The 17867-nt window shown below is 37.0% G+C and overlaps 1 protein-coding gene across 1 annotated transcript in view; it reads right to left on the reverse strand.

Annotated features, from left to right (window-relative positions):
* Window positions 1–17867, reverse strand: part of LOC108744022 — a 69708-nt gene that overhangs the window by 46003 nt on the left and 5838 nt on the right. Inside the window, exons 4-5 of the mRNA XM_025978443.1 lie at window positions 9344–9526; window positions 1158–1267 (exon numbers count right to left, since the gene is read on the reverse strand). Of these exons, the coding sequence (XP_025834228.1) occupies window positions 1158–1267; window positions 9344–9526 (293 nt within the window). The remainder of the gene's footprint in view (window positions 1–1157; window positions 1268–9343; window positions 9527–17867) is intronic.

Here is a 17867-nt window from a genome sequence, read left to right on the forward strand (position 1 = left end):
TGCACGGAAAAATTGACCATTTTATCCACTACAATTGCATTGCTCAAATGTGCTGTTATTAGTACCATTTACTACTGAAAATATCAACGAGATGTTTATTTATATTTGAAGACATATTAAAGGCTTTAACGCTTGTTTTCGACTCGCACTACTATCATGATTGAACAAAACTTTTGGCAGGTACTGTATGAAAAAGTATATTTAATGAACAAGAGTCGAGAGTATAATGTGGTTTTCTCTCCCTACCTCCGATTTTGCCAGCACGCATCCAAGACATTGGAAGGGGCACATCGCTAGAGAAAGTAAATGAAGTATATGTATATTGGTAGAGCACGTGGACGTATTCTTTTCCCTATAATACAAAACGACTCTTCCTGAGAATGTCAGTCACATGATTTTCTGGAAAAGAACCCCCAACTGATAAACCGCTTATTAGGGAGAAGAATTGGGGAAAACAATTTCCTAGCAACGAGCATAAACCGTAAAACCGTAAGCTGTTCCTAATTCGATCTTGGTTACCTATTAATCGTCAAGATATTCCTGTGTGATGTACCCACTTACAAGTGTTTTCATTTCCACGTTTCGTTGAAAATATGAAAGCTCTTCTTCTTTGACGTAGACAAAATAAGACGCTTTCGAGAGCGCATTAAATCCTAAAAGACACGGCGCGTAACTCTCTTGTTTTTCATTTTCTTTTCACTATTAGAAAAGTGCCCGTTTCTCTCGTTTCGTCGTTCGTTTAAACGTTTCCGCGAAACACCAGTGGCGTAGCGCAAGAAATAATACAAGAATATTAAAGAAATTATTCATATTGAGGATCAATTCTTGCCCCCAATCGGTAAAGATGTGAAGCACGATTTTGAGTGATACAAAACAGTTCGCCATTAACTTAATTATTTCCTTTTTTAACAGGTTATATATGAACTATTTATAAATACGTACCTACTAAGGGGTTGTAGAATTTTATAAGTTTAGTTGACAAATAAACGATTAAATAATAAAAAATGATGTGACATATAACTTTAAATTAGTGATGACATAATGCGACGCCTCTGTTTGTTAAATATATAGGTACTTTTATTGCCTCGAGTCTGTGAAAAATCGTCATGTCGTGTTGTACTTACGGAATATCAAGGGGACACTAAGGTGGTACCTACCTTGAGTTTATGACACATTAGGTTTGACATCTGGTTAAATCCCTTCGAACACACGTCACACTTGTAGGGACGTTCGTTGGTGTGAGTGAAGATGTGATTTCGTAAGTTCCCTGAAATTGAGGTGCACAGAATTACTTTTACTAAAACGGAACGACGAAAAGCACGAAGTGTTCTCTTTCACTCACTGGCTAAAGCTTTCAAAGCTTCGATCACTCGTACATGTACGTACATGGAGCGGTAAAGATGTGGAACAAAATCGTTAAAAAATCAGGGTACAACGATCTTGAAATAAAAACGATTTTGATTTCCTTTTCAAAATTCTGAACCCTTTGCATTTGTAATAAGTAATAACCTTCTTGAAAAGAAAAAACAAATGTATACCTTAGATTTATGTTGAGCCAAAATTTGGAAGGTGCCCAAAACGACAAATGCAAAAAAAAATTAGTTAAATTTATTATTAAAGTCTGCTTCTTGAAAAATTTTAGCCACAACTCGGAAATTAAAATAATTTCAGATGTTTTCTTCTCAAATAAGTGGTAGGCAAGTAAGTATTTTGTTAAAACAGGTAAAATTCTCCAGGATTATAATTACCTAAATAATGGCGTGCCCAAAAGTTACCCGAAAAAGACGTTTCTAATTTTGTTAACAAATTCATTCCATATTTTTACCGCTCACTGCAGGAATGTTACACATAATACGTAAAGAAAGAGGTCAAGTGTTTAACTAATGAGCAAGCCGTCAATGACTCCTCAGTGAAATTACTTTTCGCCTTTTGCATAAAGAAATATGTGTATAAGGATTATTACATCTATACCTACATATAAAAATGTACTACATTCACGTTTTTCACGAATCAGTGGAAGCAGAAGTGCTTTTTCCAAGAAAACACAAATCCGTATTTCTGATTAAAACCAGACTTTTTATTATCTGACATTATCAACTCTACCTTCCTTCTTTTTCTATAAATTGTTTCTGACATTACTTCGAAGGCAAAAATAATTACTATAGTTAAAGCAGGAAATAAAGCTTAAACGTATGCCTTATGCGGCGATCGATACGGTGCTACCTTCTACAGTGCTTCTGAAAAGTGACAGCCGCAGTCGTAAATAATGCCGACGCGAGACACATATTACAAAACAAAAGGGAATGTACGGGAAGTATCCGGAAATGTTCAGGAACTTTCTATGACTGTATAAATAAATATCTGACATCCAGCGGTTTGGGGGGGGGCAATCGATAAGATACAGTTAGTTAGTATAAATAATGTTCAAACGATGATATAAATTCATATTATAATACAATAAGCGATTGTTAAAATAATAATTCCTTTAAGTTACATTGTAGCTAACAGTAAAAGCATACGGGCATACAATTTATATGAGTTTAAGGGAGGTTACGCCCCATTGTCTGTCGTTCTGAATACGTATGCGTTACCACACATTATTATGATGGAGAATTTCGTTTTCAAGGGTCATTAAAAATGTTACTGAGAGAAAGACCGGAGGTGACATAAATTATTTAATGAATGTGCAAGCCTGGTAGGTAGACCTTTCTCTCCAGGTGAAATCCAATAAAATTTCTGTGCTTAAAACTGAGAAATTATTACAGCAAACAGAAGTTATATTGCGAGAGATTCCAACTTCAAAAAAAAAATTGATTCTTTTTTATAGCTTGATTGTTTGTTTACGGTAGAAACGAAAGCTTGCTTGTTTCAATATATCTGAAAAATTCTGGGTACGTTTCAGATGGCAATGCCCATGATAAAGTCTGCATTATTTGGCAAAGTAAAGAACAAACTGAATAAACCTGTATGTTCTACATTCTTTTTTTGGTTTGCTGTTAGTGTGATTTCAGAAATAACCTGTTGCTTTTATACGTGGTTGTCACTGTTTAGTGTAGTAAGATTTACGACATTACCATTAGACATCATCATTACTATCGCTGGCGTTTCTGCTTCATTAAGATTTGCATTCCGACAGGCGTTTTCTTGCCTGACGAACGAACGTATTAATTCAAAATGTGAAATGAATTTGAAAATCCATTAGTCAGTGCAGTGCAACTTTGCCAACGACAGCGTTCCGGCCCCGCTTTTCCCAACCGTCACCACCGCTAAGCAGATGTATCGATGGCGTAAGCAGTTAACTGGTCCGTTATTTCATTTTTACGATCCATCACCGCCAACGTACACCACGACGCTCGGCAAACTTATGAATTTTTCCGGCCGCGCGCTTCTGCAGATCAATGGCTTAAAATTCACTGATGCGAGCGTTAGATAATTTCATGGATAGTTGCAGTGGTTGCTAGCTACGACACGGACATTCCATCAATGTCCAGAGAAAGCGCGATGAATTAAAAAAGCCGAGGGTCTCTCACACTCTACTGTTTGTTAATTGTATCACGAAAAACCAAATCCAGCTACTCATTAGAAAATCAATAATTTCGTTGTTATGTAAAGCGCACTTTTAAACACAATACAGTTTTTATTTTATTGAAATATCTAAAACAGTTTCAAAGTTACGCCGTTAAATGTTAGCACTTTCAATGAAACATGTGGCGAGCACACCGGTACTCTTGGCAAGATTCAATGAAGCATGCGGCGAGCGCACCGGTACTTTCGGCAAAAAACAATGAAGTACGCGACAAGTGCACCCGTACTCTCGGCAAAAATCAATAAAGCATGTGGCGAGCGCACTGGTATTCTCGGCAAGAATCAGAGAAGCATGCGGCGAGCGCATCGGTACTCTTAGCAAGATTCATTGAAGCATGCGGCGAGCGCGCGAATACTCTCAGCAAGAATCAATGAAGCATTCGGCGAGCGCAGCGGCATTCTCAGTAGACATCAGTGAGGCATTTGGCGAGCACACGGATAATCTCATCAAGAACCAATGAAGCACTCGGCGAGCGCACGGATACTCTTAGCAAGATTCATTGAAGCATGCGGCGAGCGCGCGGATACTCTCAGCAAGAATCAATGAAGCACTCGGCGAGCGCACGGATACTCTCAGTAAGAATCAAAGAAGCCTTCGGCTAGCGCACGAATTCTTTCAGCAAGAATCAATGAAGAATTCGGTGAGCGCACGGATACTCTCAGCAAAATTCAATGAAGCATGCAGCGAGTACACCGGTATTCTCGGTAAAAATCAGTGAAACATGCGGTGAGCGCACGGATACTTTCGGCAAAAATCAATGAAGCATGCGTCGAGCTCACCGGTACTCTCGGTCAGTACGGGATAGCAAATCACACCGAGCGGGCTATGATATTGAGTATTAACGGAATGGGTTGATACATAACCTTATATGCGTAGCGTGACGAGCGCTTCAATCTTGCTAACTGTACTTACTTGCTTACTTCAAATGACAATACATGTAGTGAGGTCTTCATGATTAAAGGCAAGACACAGTAATAAGGACTGCGAAGGAATTTTTCAAGAGATGAGTTATCCGCGGCTATAACTGTAGCTGTATAGTGTTAATTGTAGATAAAGGTTTTCCAAAATTGTCAAAGGAGATTCAGAGCTTTAATTAATTTTCTGAGTTGTTATAGATTAGGACTGTAAAGAAACATGTATTTGGTATTATTTAGATAACTAATAATAATGTTCCGAAATAAGCGTGAACGTAGAGGATTCCCGACTTCGAATTCCTGTTTCAATTTAGCACGAGAGGAGATAGTTGGCATAATTGGATTCGTAATAAATATTGGCGCTTAACAATAACAGAAGCTACGGTCAAAATAAAGGAATCATGCGGTTACCTTCCGTTCTGTTCTACTCCGCAACGCGGATTATGTACTCCAGTACTCTCAGTTCGCAATTGGATTATGCGAATTGATAATAATGGTTTAACGTCGAGTAGCGAGACGGTTTCTGTAGTTACTGCTGTTGTACAGCACATACTTGGAGCAGTTGTCTAGTTACGAATAATTTGCCCAATTAGACGGCAGTTTAAAATTTCTCGCACCTCATAAATTTAATAAATTTAAATAGTACACTGCTAATGTGCCCTCTAAAGCCTTTTTAGCTCGAACATCATGAGATTAGAAGTTACTGCGGCAATGTTCTAACAGTTTAAGTTGGTTAATGTTGACAAGAAGACGTAGTGTAAAAGTGCTTGTAATAAGTGAGCCGCGGTTTCTACCAAATTGCACCATAAACTTCCACCTTAAACTATCTCTGATGATTACGCAGTTTTGGACAAGTAACGTATGTGTTAACTGCAAGTTTAATGAGCCCGAAGTTCTGAAAGTGTACTTACACACACATAACATAATTAGGACCAACTAACTTGCAATTTACTTTAGAAATGTTCCTGTTGCTTGCCACGCCATTAAATAATTACATAATATAATTATGTGTTTTTAATTTTCTACTGTCGTACTTGAAAAATAAAAGTGTCAAGTATCTGAAGGATGATCTAGTAGTTGTCAGCTGCTGCTCACTTATACTATCCTAAAAGATGGTTATCGCCATCCGACCACAGCGATTGATGGACCTTTTTTAGGACGGCATCTTCCTCCAGATCGTTACGCACTCTTGACAGAGTGGTTGTGGTCGTGGTATGAACCCGATCTCTGATCTGGTAGCAAGCTTGACAATCTGTTTTTTTTTTGTGCACAGTACACAGACGTAAGAGAGCGTCTATTGCTATCTTGATTGGATCCATCCGTCTAGTAGATATTTAAAAGATCTGTGGGAAGAACTCGTGGCTCAAAGATTTGAATTCATGATCCGAACGAACATCTAAGTATCATCTAAGACATCTTCAGGGGTACAGTTTCATGCACCATCATAGCCATTTGGATCTCGAAACTCCTAAAAAGGAGACGGTGTCGTAAGAAGAAGATCTTGTGCAAGGTGTGCCGTGTGCTTTTATGCTTTCTACCTTACCCTGTATGATAGAACTCCCTGTGGTAACATGAGATGCAGGATTGGACAGTGGAAGATAGACAATATTCAATGGTTTAGTTCTTCCAGTATGGATTTCTTGGTCCGAAATCGGTCTGCGATATTTTCAAGATCCTTCTTCAGAGCCACGTTTCTAAATCGTCTCTTCATCATACAAGAATATGGGGAAAATCAAAGTTCTAGTTCTAGTTCAAAGTGGCTTTATGGGAATGCTGAGATTTCCCCAAATCTTCTGCATTGTGACCATGGCAGATCTGGTCATTTGAGATCAAGATAGATGTATGATGGGGTCGTCTTACTATTCGCAATTTTCGTTACTGTTTCCAAGTTATTGTCTTGGTTTTACTATGATCCACTTTCAGGTCGAAGTCAAGACTAGTTCTCTCTATTCTGACTATGAGTTCTTCCACCTTATAAGAATGAAGGGATAATACACTCTGGAGGAATTTTGTCGCTAGAATGACTTATAGTAATGGTCTACAATAAATAAGTTCGGTGGTTCCAATAAATTGCTTACCTTTGAGACCACCAGTAGTGATTTGGTGGTTCTCCTAGATTGTTCGCGATTTTGAACTTAGCTGGTTAAGATAAGTTACTGATCAGGAAGTCAACACGTAAAAGTACCGAAATTTATGTGATACATGAATAATGTTTGTATCAATGAAGGGGTTCGTTTGATGTGTAACACACTTGAAACTTTCAGGGTTATAGCAACCGTCAACATAAATATTTCCGTCTTTTTAAAAACTCTTTTCCGTTTTCGATTTGGTTTCTATTCCATTCTTACTTAGACTCATGTATATATCTTATTATTTAGACGAGTTTCTGTCAGTTTGTGCCCCTTTATGATCGGCCATTGTATGTAATTCTTACGCTAAATTAAACTTTTTCTATTTATCACTCCCCTTGCTGCGTCCGCTTATAAACGACTGGTCCCGGAGAAAGTCATTTAAGAATCATGGACGAGGTAGCGTTCCTGCTCAGGGACGTTTTAAGACTTCCACTATTCCCTCACCACCTCAACGACCCTAAGCTGTTGTTATATAGGTTTTGAACTTAGTTAGGCCTCACTGTCACATTTAATGTTCAACACTGACCGAAATCATTAAGATTTTAGATTTTACCTTTAGATAATAGAGGGGTGCTTCATTTTCAAAAGCATAAAATGACCCTATTATATCCAAATAGAAATGCCACATCGTTTTGTTAATTAAGAAAAGAATTAAAGAACGGGTGCCATTTCACCTTTTTGAATTTATTTGCTTTGAAGTAATTTTGGTGGACCGTTTCCCCCTTTGGTTGTAATCAATAAGCTTTTCGTTAATCTTTGGACCCAGCTAGTGTGTTCGAATCCTTTGTGTAAGTGGGTATCTTAATCTTGTCCGCGACAATGACTCTTTTTATACGGATTTCTTTTAAAGACTAATAAAGGCCCCTTCGGAGGCAATTAAGGCGGCGGCGGATTTGTGGGAGAGGATATGAAGGGGAGAGAAAAGTATTTTTCCGACAGTCGACGAGGGGATAGATAGAAAGGGAGTCCTGGAAAAATTCAAATTTACATTGCGCCGTGAGACTTTGCGAATGAGTTGCACTGAGAGGTCTCTTTTATCAAAAGAGTAATGAAAATGAAGATCCCGTTGGTCCTGTTTTTTTTCATTTCAGACTGAAATTTATCAGTCAGATTAGCATTCAAATATCACTGGAAAATAACTGACTACGACTACGTAGTTATTGTTCAAACCAATTACGTGTTTGCGTTTGTATGTTACAATTAGTCAAGGAGAAGCTGAGTTAAAAGTAAAACTATCATCATCAGTCCTAAGATTGGTTTGACCACCACTTTTTCCTATACTGAACTAATCTTCGCGTTTCCCTTAAACATCCCACATCCTTAACTATTTGTGAATAGTAATCTAATCTCTACTCCTCTTAGCTCCTTCTTCTGCTTCTAATATGTCCCCAACTACCCCTACATGCCTGAGAAAGTGTCCTATCAACCTCTATCCCGCCTATTTATTATTGACCTCCATTGGGATCCGTCAAATGGGCATACACCATCTGGCGGCAAAATTTATAACTCGAATGAGGGAAAAATTTACATAGGAACTGTGCACGCAAATTGTAAAATTGTTCATTAAAATAATAAAACACGTTGAAAAAGTAAAAATTTTTTTGATGATGGAGTCGACGAAGTTTTCTTCTAAAGTTAAATCAAATAAAAAGTTAATATGTTCAGTGAAAAGCTGCAATAGCACTTCAGACATAGATCTTCACTCTTCACCTACATTAACTACTTTCCAATAAAAACTAACCGTTCTATATATGTAAAAAAATATATTCGGAAAATTAGAGAAAAAAGTAAACCAATAGAAGCTTGGATGAAAGCAGTAGGTATCAAAGAAGTGAATTCCGGAATAAAAATTTGTTCACGTCATTTTAATGCACATGATTATATTTCAGCAAGTATTTACCATCAGCCATAACCTTAATATTTAAAACTAGAATCATACTAAAATTATAAAGTGAGAAATTATTTATTCCTGTGTAATTGATTTAACACAATTCTAATGATACGATATAAGTATTTTGAGGTTAAGAACCTACCTGCTGCAATACAACAAAGTTGGAATAATGTGTTTGCAACGTTCTCTTAAATCGGCTTTGCACGTGCAAGTCATTGATGTGATATTGCTTAAAACACCCAGAATCGCCTCACCAATTATATAACGTGAATCACTTTTTAAATCCGAAGTTTGTAAAAAGTAGGCAGTAAACTTGACGGAATTTGTTATTTCCGAATTTTATAATGTGATTGGCATTAAAAACACGCTCACCTTCAACAAAATTTCCTTTCCGAGGCTTTGTGTCAGCCCAATCACATATTGTGTCAATACTTATCATTTTATCGTAATTTAAAAACTTGGAAATTGCACGGTACACTATACGAACTACGATAAATTTTCCCTAATCGGCGCCATGTTTTTAGGCTCCTCCCATTTGACGGATCCCAATAGTAACCTCTGTTTTCCTATTCTTTCTAATATCTCCTCATTTTTGACCTTCATCATTCGCCTGTTACGTCACTTTTCGAACGTTTCCTTTTCCGCCGCGTCTACCTTCCACGTTTCGCACCCATATAGCGCCGTGTTCAAGACAAGCACCTTTAACAATCATTCTCGAATTTCTTAATCAACTAATACATAATCATTATCAATAGACGAACTATATGTGGAAAATGATTAACATCATCGACTGTGTTTGGTTCGTGTTGGTGTCACTTACCTTTCTGGTGAAATGCCTTGTTGCAGAGGTGACATCGGTGAGGTTTGTGGTCGGTGTGGGTTTTCCTGTGCGATATCAGGGTAGATACGCGATTGAACGTCTTCTGGCATATCTCGCACACATAGGGCCGTTCCGCCGAATGTATGGCTCGATGCTGCGATAAAGTTGACATCTGTCTGAAAGCTGACAAAGAACTTTATGATTATGTGGGGATTCACCGACGATAACGGCCACCACGGCGACAGTGGAAAGGCATTGGAAAGACTTTCGTGAAAAGCTAACAATAATGTGAGAGTTATTGTGGCAATTGTTGGAGTAATATATAATAACAGGGTTTTTAGATGAGTGGCTATATCAGATCAATTCTCATTTATTTAATATGGTTACCAATGAAAACTGAAAATTATGTTATCAGTTTTAGAAATTTTCCGTGTATCTGTCCGTTTTTAATAAGTAATAGAACTGTCTACTGATATGCATTTTCAGTTTTTATTATTGGTTTATATGTACAACTATTCAACAAGTAATAATTGAGAAAATTGCTATTTCTTACGTAACAAAAATCTAGTAGTACAAATTAACATTAAAAATATAGTAATGTTTCGCATAATGATTTTTATAATAAGATTTATATTTAATAAGGACTTTTGCTACGAGAAAATCAAATTTCCAAAATCTCAAAATTCGGCAAAACGTTAAAGACAGTCTCTGACTGAAGATGACTCAATAGACATTTTGCAGAATTGTGAGATTTTATGTTTAATGTAGGACATTTGGTGACAAAGACTTATGCTTTAATTAGTGTCATTTTTGTTGCAGGTGTTATCAAAAAAGGATGATTACGTTTATTGGTGAGTAAAAGTGTTAAAAGTTATTTAAGATTATTATCAGACGGTAAGAATTATCTTTAAACTTTGCTGTTACTTACCGCCCATAGGCGGGTCATCATCAAACAGTGGAACAGTTTTAAAGTTTTATCATTAATACAAAAACAGGTAAAGTGGTAAGAACCAAATGGATTTTCGTAGTAGTAAAAATTGAAGTAGATTAAATTTGTCTATTTTTCCATTAATGGACCGCTAATTGCCCTATTGTTTACACTACTTTAGTCCAAAACAGCGTTAATCCATTACCTACCAGGGAATTCAACAAGTTTTTGAAAAGGACATTGAAATATAGACAATCTAATTTTTGTCTTTCTTATGCAAGACTAAAAATAAAATTACAGGGCTACCGCAAGTTTTATATTTTAGGGTATTCCCTATTCATTTTATTTCATTAAGCATTTTGAAGGTCTATCAGGGGCTAAAGACACGTAAAAACATTCGTTAAAGTCTGAGTCGTGGTACAATTTAAATGCCATTGTGTTATAAACGTATCCAATTATCGGGCTTGGACTATTTACAGCTACGTTTTAAGTGTCTGGGTGATGTTGTTTGGCCCCTAATAAAATTACAATTTTTTTTTGCGACCTTTGAAGCGTCTGACAGAAATTACCACCGATGGGAAGTGTCTGGCAGTATTGATTATCAATTTTTAATAATATTCTGTGAAACATTATGTTAAGTCGGAAAATAAATAATGTTTGGTGGTGGCTCTAGCATCTTGGACTACAACTCTTTCGTTGCTCTTTAACTGCAGGCACGGATTTTTTAAAATGTGAAATAGCATCAGACATCACACATCAAACATCATGCACCGAGTCGATAGTGGTTGTCCATCTATCTCTTCCTACTTATTTTCAATAATAAAAAAAACAGCGATAGGCACTCGTGTGGACCGAAAGCTTTTCGATGGTTGACGTCGATAGACACAATTTTTCCTCTTTTTTACAGGCTGTCGCCGTCAATCAATTGACGGCAACGAGGGTATAAACATTTACAACTACAGACGCCGTCAACGTGTCGCAGAAACATTTCATTAAATGTTTAGTAGACTCGCGAGAGAAAGATAGGGACAGTAATGCAATATTTACACAATTTATCTCAAACGCCTAAGATTTCTTAAAGCTATTCTCTTTTGTTCATAAGAAGTAGTTGGAATTTTATTGAAAGAACTAGTTGTGCCCGTCCAAATTTGGACAGTGGTATACTTCATTTACTTTCTCTAACGATTTGCCCCTTTCAGTGTCTTGGATGCGTGCTGGCAAAAGCGTAGGTAGGGAGAAAAAAGCTCATTACAATCTCGACTCTTGTTCATTAAACATACTTTTTCATACAGTACCTGCCAAAAGTTTTGTTCAATCATGAATAGTAGTGCGAGTCGAAAACAAGCGTCAAAGCCTTTAATATGTCTTCAAATATAAATAAACATTTCGTTGATATTTTCAGTAGTAAATGGTACCAATAACAGCACATTTGAGCAATGCAATTGTAGTGGATAAAATCGTCAATTTTTCCGTGCAGTACTGTACGGATTATACGCTCCTCACCGGTTAAGAGTTTGGCCGAAAGTTGTCTCTTTCCTTTTCTGGCCTAATGCTGTTCTTTTCTACTTTGCGCCGGTCAAACTGAAGGTCACATCGCTACAGAAAGTAAACGAAGTATACCTCTTATCGATGGTAACTTAACATTTTAATTTCAGCGATTTTTTTATGATACGTGTTTATGAAAACAACTACACACCCTCTTATTTTCTATCAACTTAAATACACCCAAATTGGTAATTTTATTTGTTGATTCTGATTTTAAATTATAATATCTGGGATATTAGACGTCCTAGTAAACTATATCATTTAATTAGACCTTTTAATACTCATCTGGTTTCACAACGGTGTACTATCAGACGAGATACTTATTAATTTGATATATAGTACGTAAACACTACTAGGGTCAATTGAAAAGTCCCCGGCCTGACACATAGATGGCGGCACCAGAACTAAATCCATATGATTTTCAGTTAGACCTAACCTTCAAAAGACGCGTCTATAAATTTGACGGCTGTCGGATCATTAGTTTGTGAATTATAGCATTTTTAGTGAAGCAACTTTTGTTATTGTGAAAAAAATGGATAAAAAGGAATTTCGCGTGTTGATAAAATATTGCTTTTTGAAGGGAAAAAATACAGTTGAAGCAAAAACTTGGCTTGATAACGAATTTCCGGACACTGCCCCAGGAAAATCAACCATCAAGGATTGGTATGCTAAGTTTAGACGTGGTGAAATGAGCACCGAAGACGGTGAACGCAGTGGACGCCCAAAAGAGGCTGTTACGGACGAAAACATTAAAAAAATCCACAAAATGATTTTGAATGACCGTAAATTGAAATTGAATGAAATAGCAGACACTCTACAGATATCAACGGAACGTATACATCACATCATTCACGAATATTTGGGTATGAGAAAGCTCTGTGCAAAGTGGGTGCCGCGCGAGCTCACTTTTGACCAAAAACAACGACGAGTTGATGATTCAGAGCAGTGTTTGAAGATGATCACGCGTAATAAACCCGAGTTTTTGCGTCGATATGTGACAATGGATGAAACATGGCTCCATCATTTCACTCCGAAGTCCAATCGACAGTCATCGGAGTGGACTGCACACGATGAACCCGCTCCAAAGCGTGCAAAAACGCAACAGTCGGCTGGCAAGGTTATGGCGTCTGTATTTTGGGATGCGCGTGGAATAATTTTCATTGACTACCTTGAAAAAGGAAGGACCATCAACAGCGACTATTACATAGCGTTATTGGACCGTTTGAAGGACGAAATCGCCGAGAAACGACCGCATTTGCAGAAAAAGAAAGTCCTGCTTCACCAAGACAATGCACCGTCTCACAAGTCAGTGAAAACGATGGCAAAAATTCATGAATTGGGCTTCGAATTGCTTCCGCATCCACCGTATTCTCCAGATCTGGCCCCCAGCGACTACTTCCTGTTCTCAGATCTCAAAAGAATGCTCGTTGGGAAAAAATTTTCGTCGAATGAAGAGGTGATCGCCGAAACTGAGGCCTATTTTGAAGCAAAGGACAAATCGTACTACAAAAATGGTATCGAAATGTTGGAGGATCGCTATAATCAGTGTATCACCCTTGAAGGGAATTATGTTGAATAAAGAAAACGAATTTTGCAAAAAAAATGTGTTTTACTATTTTAGGCCGGGGACTTTTCAATTGACCTGTTATATATTTCAATCGCTATTTTTATGTGTGCGGTTCGATGGGCATTTATTATATTACGTTTTGTTGCGACACCCTGTATTTGTTGCTTTAAGAACATGACGGAAGTAGGTACATAGACGACAGAAGAAGGGGAGGGGGTTAGATGGGAAAGAAAGCGTTGAACAAACACTGCCCGTATATTTTCATCATTTTCACGACAACCCTCCAACGTTATTACAGATGAGTGCATTCAACGTCTTTACGTTATTGACTCGGAGAAGGGAAAATGAGTGGGAGAGCACGAGAGAAGGAATAAAAGAAACCTCTTGTAATTATAAACCTTCTTTATACGACCCGCAGCTTTCTTCATAAATCGGCATTCTACTACTGGAAGAAGCAGGTCGGCGAAAGAATGCCCTTTAGGTGACAAATAAAGTGATTTTTATGGATTTGTTTTCTTGTAAATGCGCCACGAGAACGTATCGAGCCGCTAGATGGCGCTTTATTACATTTAATGATTGAACTGAAAACTGAAATATGTGAAGTAACGAAGTAAGCATTTGCTTGATACAAAATAGAAGTAACAAAGAACAAGAATTTTTATCGAAACTACTAAACTTATTAGTTCTCATCAGCACAATAAAAAAATAAACTAAGCCGAAATTGCCCTCTAAAACCAAGCTTACTCCATATTACTTGTTTATTTAATTTTATTTTCGTCGTGGACCCGCTTTTTTTTTAGAATGGATTGATTTCTAATTTTTTTTTGTAAATATGTACTTAATGTTGTCGTATTCAAGTTTGAAACATAACTTTCTTCATCAATATCGGAATCTGGTAGCGAGGCAATCGATAACGTAGAAGTCCGCTGCAAAAACTCGCTATAAATTATTCAGGAACCCTGAAACCGCACATATGTATGTACACTCCCGATACAAAGCGCTAATTTAATAAACAAAAAAAAAAAGGAAAGGAAAAACAAACGTGAATCAAAAACCCTTCGTGATTCTGCTGAAATGCTGATGTCTCCAGTCCGCAGCAACGTTACAAACTTTCATTTATTTCTGATTCATCGCTTGTTCGAATGTGGAATGAAGGAAAAATAAATACAAAATTAAAAAGGTACGCTTCGAAAACGGGATCGGATATTTAATAGGAGCTTACATTCCGAGAGATTAAGGGTGGTTGATTGTATTGCGCACATGTGGTCGTATCTTTTAATAATAATTATCGATTATCCTCTGTATACACCAACTTCTTCTTCATGATAATTTTGTGATAAAGTTTCTACATATAGGTACGTATATACTGGGTATATTTTATTTTTATTCATTTACAAAGAAAATATTTTCTCAAACAACCCTTAAAATAATTCTTGCATGTATTAATTATTGACCAAAATTAAAATGGGCAAATTTGAACGGACTTTTCCCTACAGTTGTACTGTCTTTAATGATGTTGATCGCGTCTTCGATGTAAATATTAAAAAGTAGCGGTGGCAGTGTGCATCCCTGTCTGACTCCCTTCCTAATATTTATTTCTCTACGTTGCAACCCCAGCTCTATAACTGCCTGCTGCTCTTTATACAAACTAAGTATCACTCTTCTATCTTTGTAACTCATCCCTACATTTTTAAGCATATTTAACATCTTATCCCATTTAACATTGTCAGAAAGCTTTTTCTAAATCTACGAATCCTGTGTACGCGCTCTTTTCTTTTTCTATCGCTTTTTCTATTGTTATCCGTAAAGCTAGAATGGCCTCCCGCGTTCTTCTATTTCTTCTAAACCCAAATTAATCTTTCCCTACTTCTACCGTCTTCTGTACAATTCTAGTTAAGATTTTTAACGCATGGGAAGTTAAGCTAGCTGTTCTAAATGTCTCGCACTTATCCGCGCGTATCTTTTTAGGTATGGTTACGTTCCGTTTATAAACCCCTGGGACTTTCCCCGCCTCGTAAATGTGACTAACTAGTTTAAACATACGATCTCTAATCTCTTGCCCCGCATGTTTTAGAATTTCCCCCTGTATCCCATCTCTGCCTGGCGCCTTAAACTAATAGCCACGAAAAAATACGCTTTGAGCCAACTATCACCTTTCCCGACAATAAATCGACGGTGTAATAAAAATAGCGTTTAGAGCACATTATCCAGTATTTGCGATACCCCATGAGCTGATCAAAGCTTAAGACGATAGCTAGAGTCTTCTGGGAATAGTCGATTTTCGACGCTCCTTTAGGATTACGTTAAATGCGCAAAAGAAACGGCAGTGCCGATGTTGCCGAAACTATCAATCCTGCACTTTTATGGCCTTTAGTTTTATTACATAAATTGCTCTTCCTATCACGCAGCCCCGTAAATACACCGTAGAATGTTTTATGTAGTCGTTTATCTTTATTATTTTTCGCGTAATCAAGATTCAATCGGACTTGATAAACATAAGGGACCCACCTTTTTACGCGAATGGCATAAGTTAAACCCGCTTTAAAGCCCAATAACTTTGAACAAAAGGTTTATGGTTGGATGTAATACCTATAGGCATTTGACGACGAAACGGAAATACTGATAACGATAATCACAGATTGTAAAATAGGGCAAACTGAAAACAAGAACGATTTTGATAAGTGAATAAGTTTATTGTAGATAAAGTTCTTAGAGATTGGATCAATCAAATGATAATAAAATCGATTATTCGAGATATTTTGAGTGTTACGAATACATTTCAACAATTTACGGTCGATTGTTTGTTCAAAGTATTACTTTTGGGAATATCAACGGAATTCTGATCATTATTATTAGGGAATTATTTGTCAATTGTGAATATCATCATCATAAGGTTGTCAGTCTCCACTTTTTCCTATCATGAGCTAATTTTCGCATTTCCCTGCAACTAGAACATCTCATATCCTTAACTATTTCTGAACAGTAATCTAATACAGGCCTAGCTCTACTCCTCTTAACTCCTGTTTCTGCCTCTAATATGTCTCTAACTAGAACTTCATGCCTGCGAAAGTGTCCTACCAACCTATCCCCGCCTATTTCTTATTGATTTCAATAGAGTCCTCTGTTATCCTATTCTTTCGAATTCCTAAAGTAATCGTTCGCGAGCATGGAAGTGACTTCTTTTTATTGAAGGCGACACGACCCTGCGCTATCCTCTGCTTAATATCTTTACTACTCCTTCCGTCCTGACTTATCTGACTTCCTGGATACCTAAAATCAGCCACTTCTTCTAATTTTTCGTCTCCTATCTTGATATTCGTTTTTTCTGCCCTTGTATGCCAGTACTTTTGTTGTACTGTTACTTATTTTCATACAATACTCCTTGCTAAATATTAATATCTACTGCAATATCATCAGGAAATACTAATGTTGTATATGCATCGCTAAAGTTATTCTGTTTTTAATGATGTTTATTGCGTCATTGATAACGGTATAAGAAAACAAAAAAGGAAGTAATTCTGTGATACTTCAAACAAAAACAAGATATTCCCAAATGTTTAAAAATATCTACATCTGTTATATTTTTAGTTGTTGTTTATTAATTTTTCGAGGGAAAACGAAAATAAATAATATCACGGAAAATTCCCTTCAAACGTAAACACGAAATCTACTCGAGTTGCTGTATTTTGTTGTTCTTGCCTAAAGGAATGAAAATTCGGTGAAACCTTCAATCCGGGTCAGATTTGGCGTAAAACATGATATGGTTGAGCCCTCACATTCGTAACATCATAACTTGTTATGACTGAACCGGGCCAACAGATCCAGACGGGAAGGCGAGGCCTTTAGAAAGAACACACAAAAAAAAGGACGAAAAAAAAAAGACCGAAAGGACCGACCGGTAAAGGACGAATTCCGAAAAAGATCACGCACACAGCTGGTAGAAAACGATTTGCCATACGCACGCAAGCCGACGGAATACTGATGTGGAAGTGTCGAGTTCTCCTAATGGATTTTTTAGAAAAAAGTACCAACGAACGTAAGAACAGCGGTGTTTTCGATCCAAACGCAGGTATCCTGGCGTCAAATACACGATTCTGATCAACTTGTAGATTAGACATCGAAATCTTTCATAATTGTTGGTAATTTGATTTGAATATTCAAATTATCCTATATTAGAATATTAGTAAATATAATTGGAACTCACAAACTAAATTTCCCGACGATAGGAACTATAAATGTTGGGATGTTTACAAATGTGAATATTTAAATTCCATATATTTATTCAAAGCATTATAATTATAGATAATATTCATATATTTGAATATTCAAATCGTTAGAATGCTATTAGGTATAAGCAATATTGATTCTCGGCGGATCTGGAGTCTGCCCGCCAGCAGTGACCGATCGACGGTCGGCATCCTTTGTACTAAAGACGAGGAGGGTAATAAATCAGACCCTGAATGACGCATATTTTCCGTGCAGTA

Source organism: Agrilus planipennis, unplaced genomic scaffold (assembly GCF_000699045.2).
Source record: "Agrilus planipennis isolate EAB-ADULT unplaced genomic scaffold, Apla_2.0 scaffold6, whole genome shotgun sequence".
NCBI lineage: Eukaryota > Metazoa > Arthropoda > Insecta > Coleoptera > Buprestidae > Agrilus > Agrilus planipennis.